This window comes from Podarcis erhardii (assembly GCF_964252035.2).
Source record: "Podarcis erhardii genome assembly, chromosome: 2".
Classification (NCBI taxonomy): domain Eukaryota; kingdom Metazoa; phylum Chordata; class Lepidosauria; order Squamata; family Lacertidae; genus Podarcis; species Podarcis erhardii.
Genome location: NC_138498.1, coordinates 64,824,573 through 64,846,855, shown reverse-complemented (window position 1 = coordinate 64,846,855; position 22,283 = coordinate 64,824,573). Strand labels below are relative to the sequence as shown.

General features: G+C 43.1%; 3 protein-coding genes across 5 annotated transcripts in view; 1 reads left to right on the top strand and 2 right to left on the bottom strand.

Annotated features, from left to right (window-relative positions):
• GLRA1 (glycine receptor alpha 1) overlaps positions 1–3,969 on the top strand; it is an 89,973-nt gene extending 86,004 nt beyond the window's left edge. The window contains exon 9 of one of the 2 annotated variants that reach the window (XM_081851552.1): positions 232–3,969. In XM_081851552.1, coding sequence (XP_081707678.1) covers positions 232–522 — 291 coding nt within the window. In that variant the 3' untranslated portion in view covers positions 523–3,969. Of the gene's footprint in view, positions 1–207 lie in introns of both variants that reach the window. The other variant, XM_081851551.1, reaches the window with a different exon arrangement.
• LOC309336092 (uncharacterized protein) overlaps positions 1–22,283 on the bottom strand; it is a 378,925-nt gene that overhangs the window by 339,175 nt on the left and 17,467 nt on the right. The gene's annotated exons all lie outside the window — the stretch shown is intronic.
• The window catches only part of G3BP1 (G3BP stress granule assembly factor 1), a 28,493-nt gene continuing 27,096 nt past the window's right edge, over positions 20,887–22,283 (bottom strand). For both annotated transcript variants that reach the window (XM_081851549.1, XM_081851550.1), the window contains exon 12: positions 20,887–21,941. In XM_081851549.1, the coding sequence (XP_081707675.1) occupies positions 21,735–21,941 (207 nt within the window). In that variant the 3' untranslated portion in view covers positions 20,887–21,734. The remainder of the gene's footprint in view (positions 21,942–22,283) is intronic.

The following is a 22,283-nucleotide window of genomic DNA, read 5'->3' as shown; positions in this document are numbered from 1 at the left end:
GAAAGGCAGGTCAACCCACTTTCCAATGGATCCCCTGCTTTGCATCTGTGCATTGTCCTGCACCCATCTATAAGGCTGGTCTCTCCAAGAGGGGGTTGCCCAACTTGAGCAAGGCCTCACAAGAGGGACCTGTCCCCAGGGACTTTGGAGCTGTGGTAGGAAAGCCTTATAGCAAGGGTGCACTGTCTATATCTTATTTGTAAGTAGAGCCCTATGTTTAATATATTTCAGGAGGACGACACCGGAGAAGGCAGGTTCAACTTTTCGGCCTACGGGATGGGGCCCGCCTGCCTTCAGGCCAAGGACGGCATCTCGGTCAAGGGAGCCAACAACAACAACACGGCCAACCCAGCACCGCCCCCTTCAAAGTCTGACGCTGAGATGCGCAAGCTCTTCGTCCAGCGGGCCAAGAAGATAGATAAGATCTCGCGGATCGGCTTCCCCATGGCTTTCCTCATCTTCAACATTTTCTACTGGATCATCTACAAGATCGTCCGAAGGGAAGATGTCCACAAGCCATGAGCTGGGGTGCAAGGTTCGTAGGTGGAATTCCAAGAAGATGAGGATGGATGGTGGTTAAAGGCAAGACAGATGGTTACTCTATACACACTACGTGCAATAGCAATGCAGTGATGCATGAATTTAAGAATGTGGCAATATCTATTTTAAAAAACAAAAACAAAGTGGGTGACTTTTAAAACAAAATATATGAACTGAGGAATATTACGGGGGGTGGGCAGTGGGAAGAAAGCTTTCGAAAACTTGAGTGGGGTAAGATTATGGGAGGGGCAAGTTGTTTTACAGCACTGGGAAGTTTAGGATTGCTACGGCGGCAGTCCAAGCAGTGTAATATATTAAATATATATTCATGCTTAATTATAATGCAAAAATAAATCCTTTTTTAGCCTATTAACAGCTTAGATTCTAAAGCCGATGGAATGATTCATGATTCCATGTGCAAAGAGGATTGCAATTACGCTTAAACCAGACTCTTGCTCTGTAAGGCCATACCAGTTTCTAAGCAAGCACGCAAAAAAAAAAGCAAAAAAACAAAAAAAGACAAGCAAAAGAGAAAAAAGTCATATACTGTATACTGCCCCATGTTGTTCGTGTATGGTTTGAAGATGGAATGAGTTGGGCCAGGGGATTTTTTAAAAAAAAGAAAAGAAAGGAAGTGTCAGGGTCCACTGGGAGAGATTGAGGAGTGCCAAAGTTGCATATTAGAAAGCAATCGTTTTATGATCCAAGAAAAAAGAACCTATATTATATAGATATATATCGATAGCTAGATAACAGTCCTATATCCTTTCAGAGAGTGGTGCAAATTCATGGCATTAAATCTAAAATTGTAACTTACATCCTTGAACATCCTTTTGGAGATGTGTCCATAGATTTCAGTGAGAAGCTGGTTGCGCCTCCAATTCTTAAATTGCAAAAGGTAGGAGTTGTGTTTTGGGGACAAAGACACTCAGTCACAACTCATACCGTCAGCAAGATTCACCTCAGTGTGATCATGGAGTCATGATGCAATGTGGGTTTTTTTAAAAAACCAAAACCCATTAATCTTAAGACGCTCGCCATGTTTCTTTAAATAACAAAAGCAAATTGTTACTGTGAAAAGCTAAGGCTTTAAAACGAACCCACATAAGGAAGGTATTCTGCACTACAGGAAAGAAGGTGTGTGTGTGTGGTGTGTGTGTGTGTAAATAGAAGTAACAGAAAATTAATTTTAATTGGTAAACCTGGGGTGGGCTATGGGAAAGAATGATATATATCTATACAGAAAAGATGACCATTATTTTTTGACATTTCATAGCATTAGTAATTTTCCAGTGGGATTGCTAGCCCAACTATATTTTTGTAACTCTTTGGTGCTGCATTTAGCTTTCATGGCTAGCAAGACACGAACGAGATTTCCATTTGTGCATTTCTTCTCCCAACTCCCCGTATGGCTTCCATCACTGCTACGTTGCAGAGAAGAAGAAAAGGCCATGCACATTTACATGGACTGGGGGGGGGGTGACCAGCTCCACAGGGGAGGTTAAAACTGGCAGTGAGGAGCCCTTTGAGGCAGCTGAATGTTTAGTCAGTGTTTGGGGTGAGGACGGGTGAAAGAGAAGAGGAAGGATAGAGATACAGTGTCCTTCAGTACGGATCTTCCAGACACAAGCTTGCTGCTTTTGGATTAATTTCCCCTTTTCTTGCACTTTAGAAAGTTAACATGAAAAAAAGATTTAGTGAGCAGGTTCAGCGGGACAATCAATTCGCATTCAGTGTTGGCCCTGTATTGGCAAAGAAGAATAGCCCAAACCAGGGGAGTTCTCCACCTTTCAATTGCTGTAGTAGACAACACCAGTCTCTTTCTTGCATTGATGTCCCCTGTAGCAAACGCATAAAGCATGGCCATCATTGACACATATGTGCAACTTGGATCCAGCGAGGGTTCACTGATGTGCTTGCATGTGCAGACACATGCAGGAAACTCCAGCGCAAGGCTGGTTTTCCCCACAGCTAACCTAACACATGGAGCTGCTCCTAGAGGCATCTTACATACAGGGTCAGATCTGCCACACACGGGATGTGTAAGGAAGAGACCGAGGAAACCTGAGTAGCGCACAAGTAAAGCATAGCTTTATTAAAGCATAGCTGAAATTGCCGAGAAATTACAGCCTTTACCCAGAAAGCTCCTTCCCATAAGCATATATTATTGCGAGGCTGGAAGAGGTCATGATGTGGCAAAATCAAGCGCTTTGTCTTTTCTTCTCTTTCTCATGGCAAAGGCAAAATGGGGTGAGGAAGACCCGCTGATGCCCTCGTACTCAAAGAGCAATTAAATGGTGGAATGGGCCCTGTGGCTTGAAAGTGTCTGGTGGGAAATGCTGTTCTATGCAGGAGGGGTAGATTATAAGGGAACCCCAGGGCATTTGCAGGCCTCCCTGAAAGCCTGGTGGCAGGCTGTTCTTTCCTTCCTCTTCATTCAGAAAGCTGTCTTCCCAAAGAAAGCATGTACACATGTGCACACAGACATAAACATGTCCCTTTGAAATCCAAAGCATTATAGCTGAGCTGCTGTTACCATGCGAAGGGCTGCACTCAGAGTCTTGTCTACAGCCCACAGTTGCCACTGGCGTTGAGCTTGCTTGCTGAATCTGCTGCAGCACAAATGGTAGCCCATTGCACAAGCTCTGGGCTCAGGAAGCCCGCTTGCCACCAGGTTGTGGTCTGGAGTCAGTGTGCAGATGGAGGAGTTCTCCTTCTTCCTCTCTCTGACATGAGGGTGGTGTGTACAGCTACAGCTTCTCGCACACGTGCAACACAAACACAAAATCCCTTGGTGCCTCCCCCACCGTTTATTCTTTCTTATGTGAACTGGAGTCGGTGTTCACCTTGGCACAGATGCTACAAACCAAGACACATGAAGCAATGGCTTGCACGGCTACCTGCCTGCTCTCTGTTCAGACTTGCCTGACTGGGTTTCTCTTTACCGAGCCAATTTTTCTCAGGTGTGACTCTGATGGTTTGACGGGAGGTCAAAGCATGGCTAAATCCTATTCTTTGACTAGTCATTATCTTTTCTGCCACCCCACCCAAACCCCCCACATTTATTTTGGGCGTGGTAAGGTACTATATCATGTTGCTTCCTTTTCACAGACCTTTTCCATTTTGTAAAATCTCTACTCATGCCAGACCTCCCCTAAGAAGGATGCCCTTTCTTTTTCCTTAATGGCTCCCTTGTCTGTGTAAGCAACTTCAGCATTCTAGACCAAAAGACTTTCTGAATGTCACTTATGCAAATGCCCTTGGATTATTAGCAACACATTGCACAAGGCATCCTGTGTCAATATAGCCAAAGCTATGGATATGGGAGCAATTCAGTTCAGTTCACATCTCAAAGAGATACCCAATTCACACTTCCCAGAGCATTACTCAGGCCATAGAAACCTACTCCCAGGGGCCGTGGGGGCTTCGGTCCCCCCCAAAAAGTTGATGGGCATTCCCATTCAAATGGTCTGTGTGCACTGCGTCATGTGATCAGTTATGCAGGGTGGTGCTTACCTGGGCCCCCACAATATTTTATTCAAGTTGGCACCCCTGACTCAGGCCAAAAGACAGCCATCCTTCAAAATCTGCCCTTCTCTGAATTTTGCAGTACAGTTCTCCAGCCAAGTAATCCATTCAGAAATGTATATACCAAGGTGGGGTATGCATTTAAAAAAATGTTAATGAAAGCAACATACAAGAATGCATTATATTGGACTAATTTGCTTGCAAAAAAAATGTGCATTTGAGGCATATTGCATTCAAACAAATCTCTTAAGAGAAATTCGCTCTGAAATACTGATGAATTTCTATGAGAAAATGTGAAAAAGCTAACTTAAAATTGAAAAAGTGATAAACTGAGACTCACCAGAATGGAGAGACTTGCCCATCCTTTGCCAAAGCCCACAAGTACCCCTTGTCGCACATCTCTGCTGGACAGATCATTCTGCATTATCAAAGACTTTATCGTTAATCAATTCAGATTTGGGCTAGGTTGAAATTTCTTAGAAAGGACCTAAAAGGGTGGGGTGCGGCTTTATCAAACTCCTAGAAAAGTAGAAAATTTCAGATCTTCCTTGGAGATTGTTCTGGTCAAATACCTCCCCAGTTTCGCTATCCATGAACTTTGGGTGCTAATGTGGATCTAATTTTAATATTGTTTACTTTTATTTTAATACTGTTGAAGGAGGCAGTAGCCTTTACTCCTCCTCCTTCCACTCCTCCCCTCTTAGCCTATTGCTTTCTTTCATTCACCATTGTGATCTTACAATAGCATTTCATTCCACGTTAGGTGAGACAAAATTCCTTAGAAGGAAAATTCCTTGGAGGAAAACCTGTTGAAGAATTTTACCCATTATCAGCCTCAAAGAATATCTGGCAATATCCCACCCAATGCCTCAATTTTAGTACCTACAAATAGCTTAGAGAATTTTGGGAGGTCCTATTCACCCATCCTTTATTGAGGTAGAAGTTTGAATGCTACATCCCATTCCTATGCCCTGAAGGTGGTGCACATAAAATCAGGCTTCAGAGTCTCAGTGGATCTGAAACTTGGCCCCTTACCAGAGTAGCAGCAGTCAGTGACCCTTCTACTTGCTGCTGGTCCCAAGGGAGCAGGTCAATGTCCAGTAAAGTTTTTGCTTGATGCTGCCAATGAAGAAGAGTTGTTATGTTCCACCTATACATGGCTTCCCAGGATCTGTTAGGCTGGCCCAGGAACACTGCTATCAATGCAGCATCACACACTAGTTTTGATTATGAGCATCAAGGTGGCATTGCTTTAGCTAACGCATTCGTGCCCAATACCAAAAAGCTATTTGCACTATGGCAGCTCAAGTGGGTGTCTCTAATCAAGGTGTTTTTCTTCTTAATTTCACTTCGTTTGCAGTGTTGTTATGCCAAGACAGGACCATCCTCTCCAATTCAAATAAGCAACCATTATATGCGATCTTTGCCTAGACTGGCAGATATCCTTTCTAACCTGCTGTTTTCTAACCTTCCTCTTTTTTAGACAGCCTCCATTCTAGCCAAAAATTATTGTCCCACTTTGTTCTACAGTAGCAGGATTAGATGCCCCTCAATGCACAAAGTCCTATTCTTTGGGTGCCCTTACCATTGACTAAAGAGAGTAGACGGGAAGAAGTCAAGGTTTCCACTGCATTTATCAAGCCACTTCATTATTTTGAAAGATAATTACAGCAATCCGTCATCCTTCAGGGTATTACGATTAGCCCTGAGGCAGAAATTATTGCGCGGTCTTTTTTCCCTTTTACTTTTTAGAGTCATTAAGGCATCCCTGGATTCTAGCCTAGGCCCATCATGCTCTCCCTCTTATCAGTAGTGTTTGCATTTCTGGGGTTTGGGCATATGTTTTTCTCAACAAAGCCATTGCAAGTCCCACTGGAAACAGTATTCAATGATTTGCTCATCTTCCTACCCTCACGCCACCAGGGCTGGCATCAATTTCCTTAGACCACTGGCACCAAAATGTATGGGAAACCGCCCTACTAGAAAAGTTAACCAACAAACTTAAACTAGCACAGGGACAAGCAAAGGAGGGTGCCTTCACCCCAGTGTGGCTCCCCTTTATCACATATGCAGCAGAACAAGACAATTACCTATCCCCCCCTCCAACAGCATACAAATCAATATGGCTAGCCTGACCCAACAACACACACATCCCACACACATACATACAAACCAACCAACCACACTGCAACCAATTGAACTCAACCAACCAAGCTCTGGACCTGCCCCCCCCCCCAAATCCTGTAATGCCAATAAAAATAAATAAATATATAAACAAAGGACCTACCCACTTGACGCTGACACAAAAACCCTGCACAAACTCTCTACAATGGAACGAAATATCATTCTCCCTCCCTATCTTTCTCCTTCCCTCTTTCTCTCTCTCTTCCCTTTCCTTTCCCAACCACGCAGTGTCTATGACAATAGTGTCTCATACCGAATGTAAACGAACTGTGAAACGACTCTACGAACTGAAAGTGGAGGCACTATATTTACTTTTCCCTGTTTATTTGTTTGTTTTGTAACACACACACAAAGTCATCCCACCCTCTCTCTCTTATCTATACAGTGGAACCTCAGTTTCCAAACATAATCCATTCCAGAAGACCGTTCGGCTTCCGAAAAATTCAAAAACTGAAGATCAATGGGCTGGCTGCAAAGTCAATGGGGGGAAATGAAAAATGTATCTCGGAAGCCATTTGACTTCCGAGGCAAATTCAAAAACAGAAGCAATTACTTCTGGGTTTTCGGCATTTGAGTTCCAAATTGTTCAGCTTGTGAGATGCTCGAAAATATAGGTTCCACTGTATCTATATCCAGTATCCTCAGGCAGTCACTAGGCCCTCCAATGCCCTAATAGAGCCTGTCCGTTCCCTCCCCTTCATATTATTTATTGACTTGGGCCCCATGCAACTGGCACTAACCATTGTTTCAATTTCCCACAGTGTCCCAGAGCAGCCTCCCCCAGCCATGGCCGATGAGAATTGTAGTTCAAAACATCTGAAGGGCACACAGTTGGGGAAGGGGGCCCTTGGGTGATGCCATGCTGGAGGTGGCCCACCAGAGGATACTTTGCTGAGAGCACTCTCAAACATGTAGCTCTACTACCCATAAAAAACTGGCATTGCTCTGTCACAAAGTCATTCCTTCTGTGCCTGAGCCCCCATCTCACTTTTCTGCTTAGAAAAACCTGCAGTGAAATTCAAATCAGATGCGTGATTCAGCGCAGTCCGACTATATTCACCTCAGAAAGAGTTCCAAATAGCTGACAGGACACGCAGCAGCTCCAGCCCATAATGAGCTTTTTTTGTGCATGTCCTTTTTTCATGGCATTACTCTTTATTGACCTTCCTCTTCTCACTGAGCTGTTTTATTGTATCTGTAAATGGTAGGGAACAATTAGATAAGAGTCGGCGGTACAAATGGAAATTGTTGGCAGAGGGACAGAAAGGAAATATCTCCTGTCTGCTAATCAGGTCCCTGGCATAACTATTGGCTTGCTGTCTGCGACTTCTGTTTAAAAGCTGAAAGAAGGACTCATCCTTCAATAGGCCTCAAACAGATCACGTTTTAAGAACAATGCTGATAACACTGGCGGTATACCAGTAGTAGTATTAATTTCCACGAAGAGTGTTTCACATGTTGAAGAAGCAGCAGAGTCGGTCATTGGCTCATAGTCATATTCATGGAGAATTAGACTGTTAAAAGCTACCAACCATGATGGTTGTGTTCTCCTTTGTCACTGTCAGAGACAATATGTCTCTGAAGGCCAGTTGTTGGGAATCACAAGTAGGGAGAATGCAGTTGTAGGCAGGTTCTGCTTGCAGACTTGTGCTTGGTCACTGTGAGATCAGGATGCTGAAGAAGATGGCCTCTGGCCTGATTATGCAGGGCTCTGCTTATGGTTTTAGTCATAACTGAATACTAAAAATAGTCCTTTTGGATTTGAGGAGCGAGAGTTTTGGTGATGACCACACAACTGCTTAAATCAAGTGAACAAAGCTAAAGCAAGACCAGGATGGCTGGTAGGCCATATTTGGCAATTAACTGAAATGAGGGAGTCTGAGGCTATATGTATGTGAAGTTGCAGGCCTAGGAAATCGCTATCAAAAGGGCTTTTCCTGGGCAAGAGGTAGACGTGCAATGGGATTGCAAAATGCACTGCACACAGTAGAGGAGAGGAAGCTACAGTGCATATACAGAAACCTTGACACCCTGATCTAAATTTCACTTTTCATGGTCTAGACAACGTCATATACAGATTTTTAGCCCTTACCATATATTTGGTCCAGCTTTAATGTGTAGCTCTACCCTTGCAGGAGTCTATCTGCATGAACATAATGGTGCTGCACACACAAATAGGGGCTAATTCTGGGTCCAGTTCCTGTTTGGATAATCTCATTCAAAAGTTTTTTTAAAAAAATTAAATCAGGTGTGCAGTAATAATTCTCAGGAACCATATATAAATATATATATATTCTGGTCCTCCTTAAAAGCAGAAATATTTTAAACAAAGATTCTAATGAACATTACTAACAGTATGATGGAAACCAGAACTTTTCTGGACCTTACGCTACTGTAGATCAAAGAAAGGCTTTTCCATCACAAGATGTTAAGAAATCTGTCACCCACCTACGTTCAGAAAATAATGAGTTGCCATTAAAAGCATTGGAGTTCTTTTAAATATTTTTCTGTAGATCTGGAATATTTCTGACTCCTGATTTTTTAACATGAGCAGCACAACAATCTATCCTTACCAAAATTAGGCTTCTGAAGTGAAGAAAGCTAACTAGGAGTGGAATTTTGTGGGATGGGATTGCAGCCTCAGTTCAGTTCTGATACTGAATAAAATGCCTAGGTTCAGAATATTTCCGGATGCTACGTGTTCTTTAATACTAATTATGTGTCTTTTGTACCTGCCTCTTGTTGTGGATATCGGTGTGCTGGTAAAAAAACAACAACAACCCAAAGTCGATCTAACAAGTAAACAGGAGCCCTCCCTCCCCTGGTCTACACTGCCAGCCCAGTCACAATATGGAAGGATTGTGCTTGTGCATGTGGGAAGCTAACCATCTTCCATCCTCCTCTACAAATATTGTCAAGACTCTTCAGTCCTTCATTAAAAAAATCCTTCCTCACCAACATTTTTCTTTAAAAATTAGCCAAAGTTTCAATCTACTAATGGCAGTATTTTGGGGGGGGGAAATCTATGACATTTTATGTGTGCTGTAGAGTTATCTAATGTAGTTATTTTATCCAAAACGTAGATCCCATTTCAGAAGGAAAGACTGTGCTTTTCTGACTAATTTTGAGGGCTTAAGGCAGCCTTTCTCAGCCTCGGGTTCCCAGATGCTGATGGACTACAACTCCCATCATTCATAGCCAGCAGGGGCAGCAATCAGGAATGATGAGAGTCCAACCGCATCTGAGCACCCAAGGTTGAGAAAGACTAGCTTAAGGCAATGCTGTTCCATCCTTGGCCTTGAATACTTAGAGAATCTTGTCTGTATCTTTCAATGAAAGTAGAGAGTCAAATTAACTGAATTATTTCTATAGCACCACAATGTACTTTGCAGAAACAAAAACAAAAAACGCTCAGTCGTACACAATCTAAATTTCCACAGAAGGAGGAAAAAGAAAGGAGTAACAGGGTAAAAATATGTGTCAATAGTTTCTGGTACTTAGGGTTAGTGTCAGTGGGGAGTCAGTATCAGATGGTGGCCAAGGACTTCAAGGAAGAGATTTTGAAGACAGGCTTGTAGGACAAGAGAGGTGGTATTTATTGGTGGCCATGACAGATGGCCATAGACTCCCAAATGTTGATTACCATTTCCAAATGTTCATGCGTGAAAATAGGAGCGGGTTAATATCATTACCCTCACAGTTTGGCATAGATCTCTCATGCAGAAGCATGTGCACACTCGCACAGCATGTATCCAGGAAAACACCACTTAGAACAGCAGATCACAGCCATTCACTGCAACATAAAACACAAATTTTGATGCGAACGCCACACTTTGTGCTTAATAATTGAAGGTGTCCAGTCCTCCTTGCTTAAATAAGTTCTCCCTGTTGCTCTGGCCTATTACAGCACTGTCTGTCCTCCAGACAGAATCAATTTTGCTCAAGGCATATTCCCCTCAAGCTATACTTTCAAAGCACTCTGCGGACACCGTCAGCAGTAACTCAGGCACAGCTCAGAGGCTCACAATTTCAAACTACGGTAATCACTTGGCTTCAGTGAATTGATTTTGTAGCTGTTCCCCTTTGCAGGCAGCTCTACCCTTTTTGTTAAACAACAGCAAGTATTCTGACTGAGTAGCTCCTGAAGAACTGAGAAAGGCGGGGGGGGGGGAAATTACCTGCCAGTTTCAAAAGAAACTAAGGGGAAAGAGAGCGATGCAGTAGACATACTCAGATAACGCCAGGCAGGGTGAGTCTGTAATTCTGTGTCACGGAACCTGCCTTTACCACAACTGACTTGCCCCATATCTGGATTTGTGTGGCAAGCATCTCCAGATGAATCAGGAACTTTCTGGCCCTCCAGGTGTTGCTGAACTACAACTCCCATTAGCTCTGACCATTGGCTACAATTGCTGGGGCTGGTGGGAGTTGTAGTTCAGCAACAGCTGGAGGGCCCATGGCTCCCCACATCTGTGTTAAATCCCATATTTCCTAAACATAAATGACTTGCCTTCCACCCCCTCCGTATCCTTTTCCTGCTTCTCCTTTATGCAGCACTTAGCTGTGGTTCCTGCAATGCAAAGAGCTGGACTAGATGACTCTAAAATTCTGCAATTCTACTTACACAAAAAAGTATGGGGTTGGGAGTACTGGGGCCTGGAAGGCATCTTAGTAACAGCACAAGCCTGTACATATCTGCTCAGATATAAGTTCCGTCGAGATCAGTGAGCCAGCCTTGCTCCATGGTAGCCAGATGCAGGATTGCAGTCTTAGTGAACCTTTTTCCGTGTCATCTATCTTGCTGCAACAGCGAGAATGAACCAGTGGAGGCTGCTCCACTAGGGTGAATGGAATATTGCCCAAGCAATCGCAGCCTGGCTTTGGGCATTCCCCACCTATCTGTCTTTGTCCAGTCACGTTCCTCCTTCGCAGTCTTCATATCATCCTTGCATTAATTCAGGAGGTAGATGGGGAGAAAACTAGAATGAGTTGGTTCTGCCTGTGACTGGCTCTGGCTCTGTCTCCTGTTGGCTTCTCTGCCTTCTACCCTATCAGTCCTAATAGACACTGGCCACAATTAGGCATCCAAGCACTGTATTGCATGATGTGCTCTACCAGTCCTGTTACTCCTACACCAATCCCACGCTTGCTTAGGGCATGTTTACATTGCACCATTCATCTGGTTTCATTGTTATGGCCTCCCCCTCCAAAAACATATGTAATCTGTGGGCGCTGTTTTGTTAAGGCGCTGAGAATATTGTTAGAAATCTCCTGATCCCTTTATAAAGCACCAGCACTCAGGGCTTCTTGAGTACAGAAGCTTGCTTTGAAATTGGTTTAAATTGCATGAATTGAGGCCATGCAAGGCAGCCTGCCTTTGCTAAGGAAGAAGGCAGATCTGAGAGGCAATGCAGTTTCATGGATTACAATCCCATCCACTTGCAGCCTCTTGGTGATCTATCCATAAACTAATGATATTAAGCTACTTTGTTTGTTTATTGTACTACCCATCTGACTGGGTTGCCACAGCCACCCTGGGCATATTCAGTTGAGTTACAGTCCAGGGCTGGCTCCACTATTAGGCAGAGTGAGGCAGATGTTAAAGGGCATGGAGTAGATACTGCTTTGAAAATCACGTGGCTTGCCTCACACCTCCCAAGCTAGCATGCCTCCAGCAAAATATAGATACACAATAAAACGTTAACAACTTCACTATACAGGGCTGCACTTGTATGGAACTGCAACCTTAATCCATCTTTGTTTCAGAAGAGCTGTGAAATGAGACAGATAGGGCCAACTTTAGAAAGTGCAGTGTCTCCAGTAGGGCTCTCATCCAGGTACAGATAAGGTCCTTGTCTGCTTACTTTGAGTGATGCCGGTGCTTTTTTTTCCAGCTGAAACTCACTGGAACTCACCGGCACCTCTCAGGTGGGTACTATAGCCATTCTAAGAGAACAAAGGAGGCATTTATGGTTAGTTCTGGCACCTCTTCTTCTAAAAAAAATAGCACTGAGCAATGCTACAGAGTGGTGACTGGGGCAACCCAGTCAGATGGGCAGCATTAGAAATATGTTTGTTTGTTTGTTTGTTTGTTTGTTTGTTTGTTTGTTTGTTTGTTTGTTTTTATTATTATTATTATTCCCCACTGAATTAAATGAGGTTCAATTTGGAACAGGCACCCAGAAGGCTTGTTACTTGATTTATTGCTTGCTTTAGGGGTTAACATTTTATTTCCTGTTCATACCATACCTATTCAGTTATGTCATACTCCGGGCATAGGCAAACTTAGCCCTCCAGATGTTTTGGGACTACAACTCCCATCATCCCTAGCTAACAGGACCAGTGGTCAGGGATGATGGGAATTGTAGCCTCAAAACTCTGGAGGGCCGAGTTTGCCTATGCCTGGCATACTCAAAAGCTTTCAGGAGGAATTTACAGGGTTGAGAAACTCTCACAGCTGACTGGAGACAACTTTGATACCAAAAGGTAGGACAGTTCCAGTCAGCCCATCAAAAAAACCCAGCAACATAGGTCACAATCTATAGTGGCATTGCATGAGTAAAACAAACTTCTGCTCAAATATTGGGGCTTCCATTTTCTCTCCCCATCTCTGCAGCAGCTGTATCAGCTGATTTCACCCATAACAGGTACGAGTGACAACAATGAAATACGAGCTATGATCAAACTAGAACAAAAATACACAGGAGCTTAACATCCCAGTGGATGTAGGGCTGTTCATGAGCACTTTGTGAAGAGACACGGTGCTGCAACTTCCTCTGAGTTTAAGAGTGACACTTGGGTTGAGTCAGTTTCAGATCAAATCCATACAGCTAGCATCAGGAACAACGAGCCAAATGACAAGATCAGGAACCTCACCCAATTGCTGGTCCATACCCCATCATAGAGTTTGATAGCCATCTCTCCCCTATAAAAAGCTCCTGGCATTTATATGACTAATATGTCAAGGAGACATTTCTAATATAGCCTTGTCTTAGAGGAAGCATATCCAACTCCCAAGAGACTGCGATCTACTCCCACTATATAAAAAAAAACCTGGAAGTGATCTATCCATTGGATTAACCAAGGTTGTTGAGCTTTTTTATTTTTATTGGGGGGGTGGCGTGACCCCTAAGGGTCATGCAGTCAACCAGGATCGACCAGGGGCGCTCCGTAATCATTAGATCACAATCAACCTGTTGGACAGCCCTTAGAGGATTCTTATATTGGCAGGATGGTTTTGTTTTGCTTCCTTGTATGTTTATTCCAAATGCATTCACAGGTCTGGCCCAGCAGCACCCCTCCTTTACTCAAGATACCCTTAAGACTCTAACCCCATGCACTTCAGGACCAATTCCATCTTGCAGCAAAATATGCAAGTCAGTTATGCAGAAACATACCCCTGCAAGGTACCTCATTGTGCAGGATTACAGACTTGCAAGTTGTGCACTTTACAAGGCGTTTTGTTTATTTAGTGAACTGAAGCTGGGGAGAAAACCTTCTTTCAATTCAACAGTTTTTTTCCTGATACTCAACCTCAACCTGAACTAGTTCTACTGCAGAGGAACTGTTAAGGTTCTGGGAAGAAGAGTGTGTTACACACCAATGTGAGACCTGAAATTAATTTGTTAAGCAGTGCCAAATGTATAGCTTGGGAAAAGATCTCTTCCCTCTAGCACCATGTTTCCTCCCCTCAAATGAAGTGCCATATTTTATATCAACAAACTCACCCTACTGATGCTTCCATAATACATGGCCCAAGTCATTCATAAAAGAGCAAATCCAATTTACTGAACAAAAACACATCACTGGGAATCCATAGTGGTAAAGTTATCATGCGTCCCAAAAGCTAGGAAAATATTACAAAGCCTTTGCTGGGCAGTGTGGGGAAGCTGTGGCCCTCACAGATGTTGCTGGACTCCAACTCCCATCATCCAACTCCCATCATCCCACGCTGGCTGGTGCAGATGGGAGTTTGAGTCCACAGCAGCCAGGGGCCACCAGGCTGGGGAAGTCGGGTCTTGAATGAAATGAACTAGTTCAGCCCAGCTTTCTTATATCAAACTCCAGATTAGGTCTCCTACACACAAACAACACAGAGAAACATAGGAGCTCTTTCTCCTTGAGCCTGTCCACACAATGAAACCGCCACATGGACTGAGAAAACCACACAGATCCTTCCCACTCAGCCAGGAAACAATTGGGTAAGAAAGATCCATGCAATGGGCCCCACCCACATAACTATGATATGCACATTCTTACTCAGGCCACAGGGAATCTGCTCTCATGTATCTCTCTCTCCGTATGTGTGCAGTGCACCTTAGTCAAGTGAATCCTATAGTCATGTCTAATCCATTAAAGTAATAGCAAATTGACAGTGCCAGTACACAAGTCCTGCCTATGATAAGTTAGCACTAGGCCAACTATCAGTTGCACCCAAAAATACGACTCAGGTGGGAAATAAAGCAGTGGGGGGAAAGTTTGTTTTTAATGCCAATATTTTCAATCTAGAATTGTTTGAACACTGAAAACATGCACTTTAGGAGGTATTTCCTCAACTGAAGGACCTTCCAAAAAAATGAAATCAAGTCAATGTGAAACACAGTCTGAGTAAACGATGTGGCTTATCGTTTTATAAGGAAGTGAAGGATTGCCCTGCCTTTTCTATGTGAAATTTGTATGTATGTGTCCCATTGGTATGGCCTTAATGCTCCATTAAGGATGTGTTTTGCTACATCGGACCCAGAGAACAAAGCAACTGCTTCCTTAAGAGTAAACATTTTTACATCATGATAACCTGTAACTTATATGAAGTACAGCTTGCATGAACACACACAAGGAGAAAAAGAAAATATTCAGATATCAATGGCAGATTATTTTTTTGGCTTGTAAAAATAAATTTTAAGAGAAAAAAATCTATTTCAGCAGTTTGAAGATGGAATGTAAATTTCTGTTAAGTGTATATAAAAAGTATATTTATTCAACCATACATTCATGCCAATTCCAATTAAAAACAAAAATAAACATTTTCTGACATTTTTGTTTGTTGTGTGTTACTGGCTGTGGTGGCGTCAGCCCAAGACCTAACTATGGTTCTTAAGCAATGTTCTTCTGACTTTTATAAATATGCTGCCTCACTCTCCACACTGGTAATAAGGCAATCTGTATCCTGCCTTTTCAGCAGACAAAATAAGCATAAGGTTTGTGTTTGCTGCTCAACTTCAGACTTCCTTGAAGGAGACCATTCCAGTCAGGCTTTCGGCCTGGATGTAGGACCAAAATGGCCCTGGTTGCCCTAATAGATTGTCTCCTCCAGGAGAGGTGGAGATGGGCTGAGACAGGGGATTGTCATGAACCACTTTTGATACCATTGACAATGGTATCTTATTGGACAAGACCTGGCAGTTGAAAGCAGAATTACAGTGGTTCTTACCTACAAGGCCAGTTCCAGAAGATTGCATTGTGAGACATGTGTTCAACTTGTGTTGGTTGATCATGGGGTCCCAGAGGATTCAGTTCTGCCCACAGTGCTGTTCAATCAATGTCTGTATGAAGCTGCTGGGCAAACACAACTGGGCTTTGGGAGCTGGGTGTTATCAGTATGCAGGTACCACCTCACCTGAGGGCATCAGGTTGTGGACCAGTGTCTGGCTGCTGTAATGGACTGGATGAGGACTAATAAATTGAAAGTCAATCCAGATAAAACAAGAGATGTTGTGTCTCTTGGGTCTGGGAATCAGGTGAATGGTTGTTATTGACAAGGTTGCACTATCCTTGAAGGAGGAAATTCATAGGCCAAGACTGCTCCTGACTTCTACAGTACTGTTACTGGAGCCTCAAGTTTCTTCAACGGCATGAAGAAACTTTTTGCCAGTTTGCCAGCCTGGCCTCAGTAATTCATGCTCCAATTCCTGGCTGGATTGCTGCAAGAATAGGATCTCCAGTATGGCACCCATGGGTGCAACAACACCCTTAGACTTTTCCTGATGTCCACAAAGTCTCTGCGATCCTCTTGCCACTCCATTTATCATGTGGGGGTGAGGGTAATTATCTTCGCCGCTCTTTAAAAATACATGGAACTGTAGTCCATAAAACGACACTGATTTCCCCAATTTCTGTTTTGTGACTTACATGCTTCTTAAGGCTCAAATCAGAAGTGGAGTCACCAAGAGTGGAAAGGGGCAGAGACTAGAGGGTGTGGAGCAACCAAGAGGGGGGAGTGGGGTGCTTCAGGGGGTGGGCCATGAAAATCTGAGCATCTATGCCTTGATTTGTGGTGCTGCCAAGCACCAGAAGGGATTTTTACAGAGCAGTGCCGTATAAAATCATGCAGATTCAAGTGGATCCATTTTAGTGCCACTGGATCACTTTGACTCAGACCCCATGGAAAGCCCAAGTGTGCACATGTGCACAGATGTGAACACACTTTCTCTCACCGCAGGTGGATGGGGAGAGAAGAAACCATAGATAATGGTGCACATGGTACTTGCTCAAATTTCCCAGTTCCCACACCATCAACAAGTTTGGTGACCCTTGCAATGTGCTCTAGAGACTACTTGGAAACTGCAGCCAATGCAAAATGCAGCAGCACAGCTATTGCATAGAACCACTAGTAAAGAGTTGTACTGCAGTAGTCCTTCAAGGACAGCACTTTGTGCCAGTATGTTTCCAGTCCAAAGTCAAGGCTTTGTGAGTGACACAGAAAAGCCTGAACAAGTTGGGACCTTCTTACCTGAAGGAGTACCCCACTTTGGCTGGAAGTTAAGCAGCTCCACAGTATAGAGGATGCATCACACAGGTGGGCCTTCTCCGTGGCTATGTGTCTTTGAACTCCCCGACCCTTGAATTCACACTGGCCTCTTATGTTGCTGTTGTACAGAGGCTTTTGGATATTGGTGTTCAGTTAAGAATTATGTCTCCTGTTCTACTTGTTTGTGTGATTTTTATTCTGCGGTACTGTTTTATTGAAGAGACTTCCCCAGAGATCTTAAGGGGCACAATATAAGTATTTTAGATCAATATTTAAAGATGCTGTTAGGAGCACAGACACAGATACAGAGAAAAAACACTTCTGCACCTACGATGGGACAGCATCAAAGTAAAACAATTCTGCATTGCGGTGTTGGAGCTAGTCAGCCAGCTTTTGGTCCAAGACCTGATGTTAACATTGCTCTCAACTTAAAACAATCAGAATCCCTTGTTGTACCATAAAGAACTAGCATCAGTATTGCCAACAGCAGCTCGGATGGAGGCAGCTAGATGGTAGAAGGCAGCAGAAAGGCCTCCCAAAGAAGGGTGGTGGGTCAAATTATACGACGCAGCTTCCTTGGAACACTTAATCCATCAGAAATGTAGCTGAACGGGGTAATGTTTGATACGATTGTCATTCATCAGCTTTAATTAACAGAATTAACACCTCCTATCGGTGCCCAATGGGACGCGGGTGGCACTGTGGGTTAAACCACAGAGTCTAGGACTGCCGATCAGAAGGTCGGTGGTTCAAATCCCCGCGACGGGGAGAGCTCCCGTTGCTCGGTCCCTGCTCCTGCCAACCTAGCGGTTCGAAAGCACGTCAAAGTGCAAGTAGATAAATAGGTACCGCTCCAGCGGAAAGGTAAACGTTTCCGTGCACTGCTCTGGTTTCCAGAAGCGGCTGTCATGCTGGCTGTACGCCGGCTCCCTCGGCCAGTAGAGCGAGATGAGCGCCGCAACCCCAGAGTCGGTCACAACTGGACCTAATGGTCAGGGATCCCTTTACCTTTTTATCGGTGCCCAATGACTCACATCGTGCTATAGCGGGGATGGCTCTTGGTGAGACCATTATAGTATTGTTATGAAAATTATGTACTTGGCAATTTCCAGTTGTGCCAAAGCTGGAAATCTTGGTAAGAATTCTGCCATGCTGTTTCATTAATGTTTTGGCAAAAAAAAAAACCAACCCTGATAAAACTTTGTTTGGGGGGAAAGAGCACACACAACTAAACAACAGGAGAAAACCTTTTTGTTGCTTGAATGCTGCTTCTGTATTGAAACCAAGTGGCTTATGTTAAAACAGACAAGATAAAAATATAATGTATATATTAGAATAAAACCTGGCAGGAATTAGCGCAATTAAAATGAAAGCAACATGAAACAAACAATTCCAGCCAATGGAGCTAAACTGAACTGCCAGTGTTATTACGACTGGCACTGGAATAGATGCAGCCTTTGATAAAGCAGTGGCCATAGGTCTCTAAGCCCCTGTGTAGCACAGGTATTCCACTGGAGACAGGTCCCATGGTCCCTTGTTATTTTTGGAGCCTCAAAATACAACCACGGTCAAACATTCTGGGTCAAAGTAGTCACTACATATTGGTGTGGTTTTTTTTCATGGGGGGGGGGCTTGTAATGTGTATCAGCTTGCAAATTTAGTACACAATTATTAAACAACGCCCTGAAATTTAAACATTTTTATTGACTAGTTAAAAGCATTTTGTTAGTCCATCATTGTATTGTAAACACTGAGATAGTTCAAAACTGTCCTCTCTTATCACTAATCACATCCCATTAACTGAATGTACTAGATCAGATCCAAGATTATGAATGTCCTGTGCTGTAAGAAGCTAGAATAATTAACTATCGAGAGCAACTTTTCCACTGTCTCACACCTTCCATATACTCTCAGGAACTAGCCAAACTCAGAATAGTACAGCTGGATTATATGCACTATACCGAACAGCTTATTAGATACAAAAGCTTTAAAGCTTGAGCAGGAAGTGATTAAGCATCTCCTATAATAGTACTCTCAGCTTTGCAGAGTGAAATGCAAGAGACTATAGAGAAATTCAGATTCAGATAATCTCTTGAATCACACATTACGCTAGCAGAGTGAAGCTAGTGACCAAGAAGAAGTTATTTATGAGAGATCTCCAAAGCCAGGGGAAGTGGCTCAATAAATTTAGTTAACTCAAAACAATGGAAAGGCGGACTATTGGTCCATCCAGCATATCATCAAAACTGAATGGCAATGGCTGTTGGGTTTCAGACAGGGCACTTTCCCCGCCATACCCGATATACAGGGGACTGAACCTGGAACCTGATGCATGCCAAGCACACATCCTACTCCTGACCAAAGGACCTTTCACAGCATAATAATAAATCCCAACTAGGGCTGGAGCTTCAAAGTGGACTCATGCAGATTTATAAAAGTATTACTTCGTTTAATGAATTCAAGCTGAATTGGGACTAGCTATTCTGTATCAGGGTGGCGCTGTGGGTAAAACCTCAGTGCCTATGACTTGCCGATCGTATGGTCGGTGGTTCGAATCCCCGCAGCGGGGTGAGCTCCCGTCTTTCGGTCCCAGCTCCTGCCCACCTAGCAGTTCGAAAGCACCTCTAAGTGCAAGTAGATAAATATAGCGGGAAGGTAAATGGTGTTTCCGTGTGCTGTGCTGGTGCTGGCTCACCAGAGCAGCTTCGTCACGCTAACCACGTGACCCGGAAGTGTCTCCGGACAGCGCTGGCCCCCGGCCTCTTAAGTGAGATGGGCGCACAACCCTAGAGTCGGACACGACTGGCCCGTACTGGCAGGGGTACCTTTACCTTTACCTTATTCTGTATCAGCAGAAGTAACAGCTCAAAACACTGAAACCCACGCACATTTGTGTAGCACATTGAAAAAAAGTTACTTACCTTAACTGATGTTTGGGCACATTTGATAGTCCATGGTATCCACAAGTTAATTATTTGAACTTTACAGTCAACTTATTAAGCAATAAAATACTCTAAACAAACTTTTGGGTTTATTCAAATCACACAGACCCTAATTTCCCACTTAAAAAATTCTAGTCCTTAAGTTACAGAGATGCTTGAAACAGTTTAACAAAAAGCTAAAAGGTTGACTTTTAACAGAAATGGCTTAAAAGTCTTCTGAGGTTTGGCATTTCTTCACATTATCAATTGCAGAATGCAAACACTGCATAATTCAACTGCAGCACACCACAACTGTGCCATCATATTTGTGTGAAATAGGAAAGTTTGGATTAAATGCAATTTAAAATTGTGGCCCACAACACTGACCCAATTCCTACCTACATCACAGCCAGAGTGCTTCTAAACTGAGAATCCCAGTTGTTCACCTAGATGCCTTGCACATTGCCTTGTTCTCATTAAATTGTGCGCAAGACCATCAGCAACTCCAACAGCTGCAATGATGTTTCTGCATTTTATTTTATTCTGTATATACATTCAACAAAAACAGATGTTTTAGCTTATGCAATACCATGAATATATCACAGTGATAAAGGTTATCATCAGAACCAGGGTTTAATCATTTCACCCTTATTTGAATGGCATTTTAAAGCCAATGATGAGTAACATCATCGCAACATACTACATATACTGCATATGTGCATACTGTAAAAATAACGCACTGTAAAGATTTAGGGTGTCGTTTCCCATAGTCAAATATGGAAGGCACTCGCTTCAGAGCTAATGACAGTAGCAATACATAGTTGGGAAGTCCTCAGAAAGTATTATAAAATGTTACAGAATTCCAAGAGGCTATTAAAAAACAAAACATGCAACTCTAGAAAACATGAGGAAACATGAAGGACAAACAGATCTCTTGAAAGACTTCAACATACTCCAAAAACTGGATAAAGCAAATCTAGACTTTTTTATTTTTTTTAACAATTTGCCAAGACTGGAATGAGAGATAAATAGAAGGCACAACAATTTTGTTTTCGTTTTAATACAAATACAAACTAAACATGAAAAAAACTTCCCTATTTCAATAAAAAAAAAAATCACAAGTTCAGGAACAGTGTTTTAAAGAGTCAAGTTCTAGACATTTAAAACCTATCCCGCAATCCTTGTAAGTGGTAAAACAGTAGTGAGAATTCCTTTTCGTGATCATGTACCAAAAGAGAGCATTCTATTGATACCCTTTATTCCACTTTTACAGCGCCACAGAGAAAGGGTAATGTCAATTTTCAAGTGGCAACATCTCCAGACCAAGGTCCAACAGGTCATGTGACCCCCCCCCCAAAAAAAAGGGTTGACGGATTTCCCTGCCCTTGAAACGTTTGTCACGTACTAGTTTTTCCTATAGGCTCCTGAACACATGCAGCTGAAAAGGTTAATTCCACTGACTGAAGCGCACCCCATTTCAGTAAGGAGGAAAAAAAAGCGCCACACATTCCATTAGGAAAAACAACAGGTACCAAAAAAAAAAAAAATCCAGTCCACATGTCTGCAGCAAGCAAGGATTCAGTTCTTTTCTTTTTTAAAAAAATCCACTTTTTCCCGAAAGATTGTTCCACAAAGCTGGAATCTGGGACAAAGACTAGAAAAAAATAATCATGAAACCAAACACAAACAAAATGGGCCAAAATAGTATCAAACGTAGCAGTCTATAACAGGGTAGGGCCACATTCCAAGATACCCAAGGCTGAAATTCACAAATCTGCAGGAAGAAGGGTTTGTCTCATCATGTCATCCATTAATCACTGGCGTTGCCCGATGCCCCTTCCAGTGCCAAATCCTGGTTTCTGAGACATTCCTCCACGTGGAGGCCCTCGGATCCCACCTCCCAGTCCCCCACGGGGGCCACCAGGCCCACGGGGTCTGTTGTCTCGGCGATCACCCTCCCTGGCTGCTCGCGTTTTTTTCTCTTCCACATTTAAACGCACTTCTCCTCTGAACATGATCGGCTGGAAGAGAAAAAGTGGTAAAGTGGAATCAATGAACAGGTAAGAAAGTGCTAAATACGTACAATAATTCATTGAAGTGAATTATTGCATGCAACAGACATTGCAGAAAAATAAGATCCTGATCTCCCAAAATCCAATGTCTTTGTTTACTCAAGTTGTGAATTCTTTCAACCTCCCACCCCACCCATATTTGGCAAGGATAGTTTTGAACTGTTGTGTAGGCCATTATTTTTAACTATAACTGCAAATTAACATTGTAATCTAGCCAAGAGCACCAACAGCTTTGTCTATCTATTCCCACTTCAGCTGCCACCCCCAAGTTAAACAAAGAAGCCATTCTAA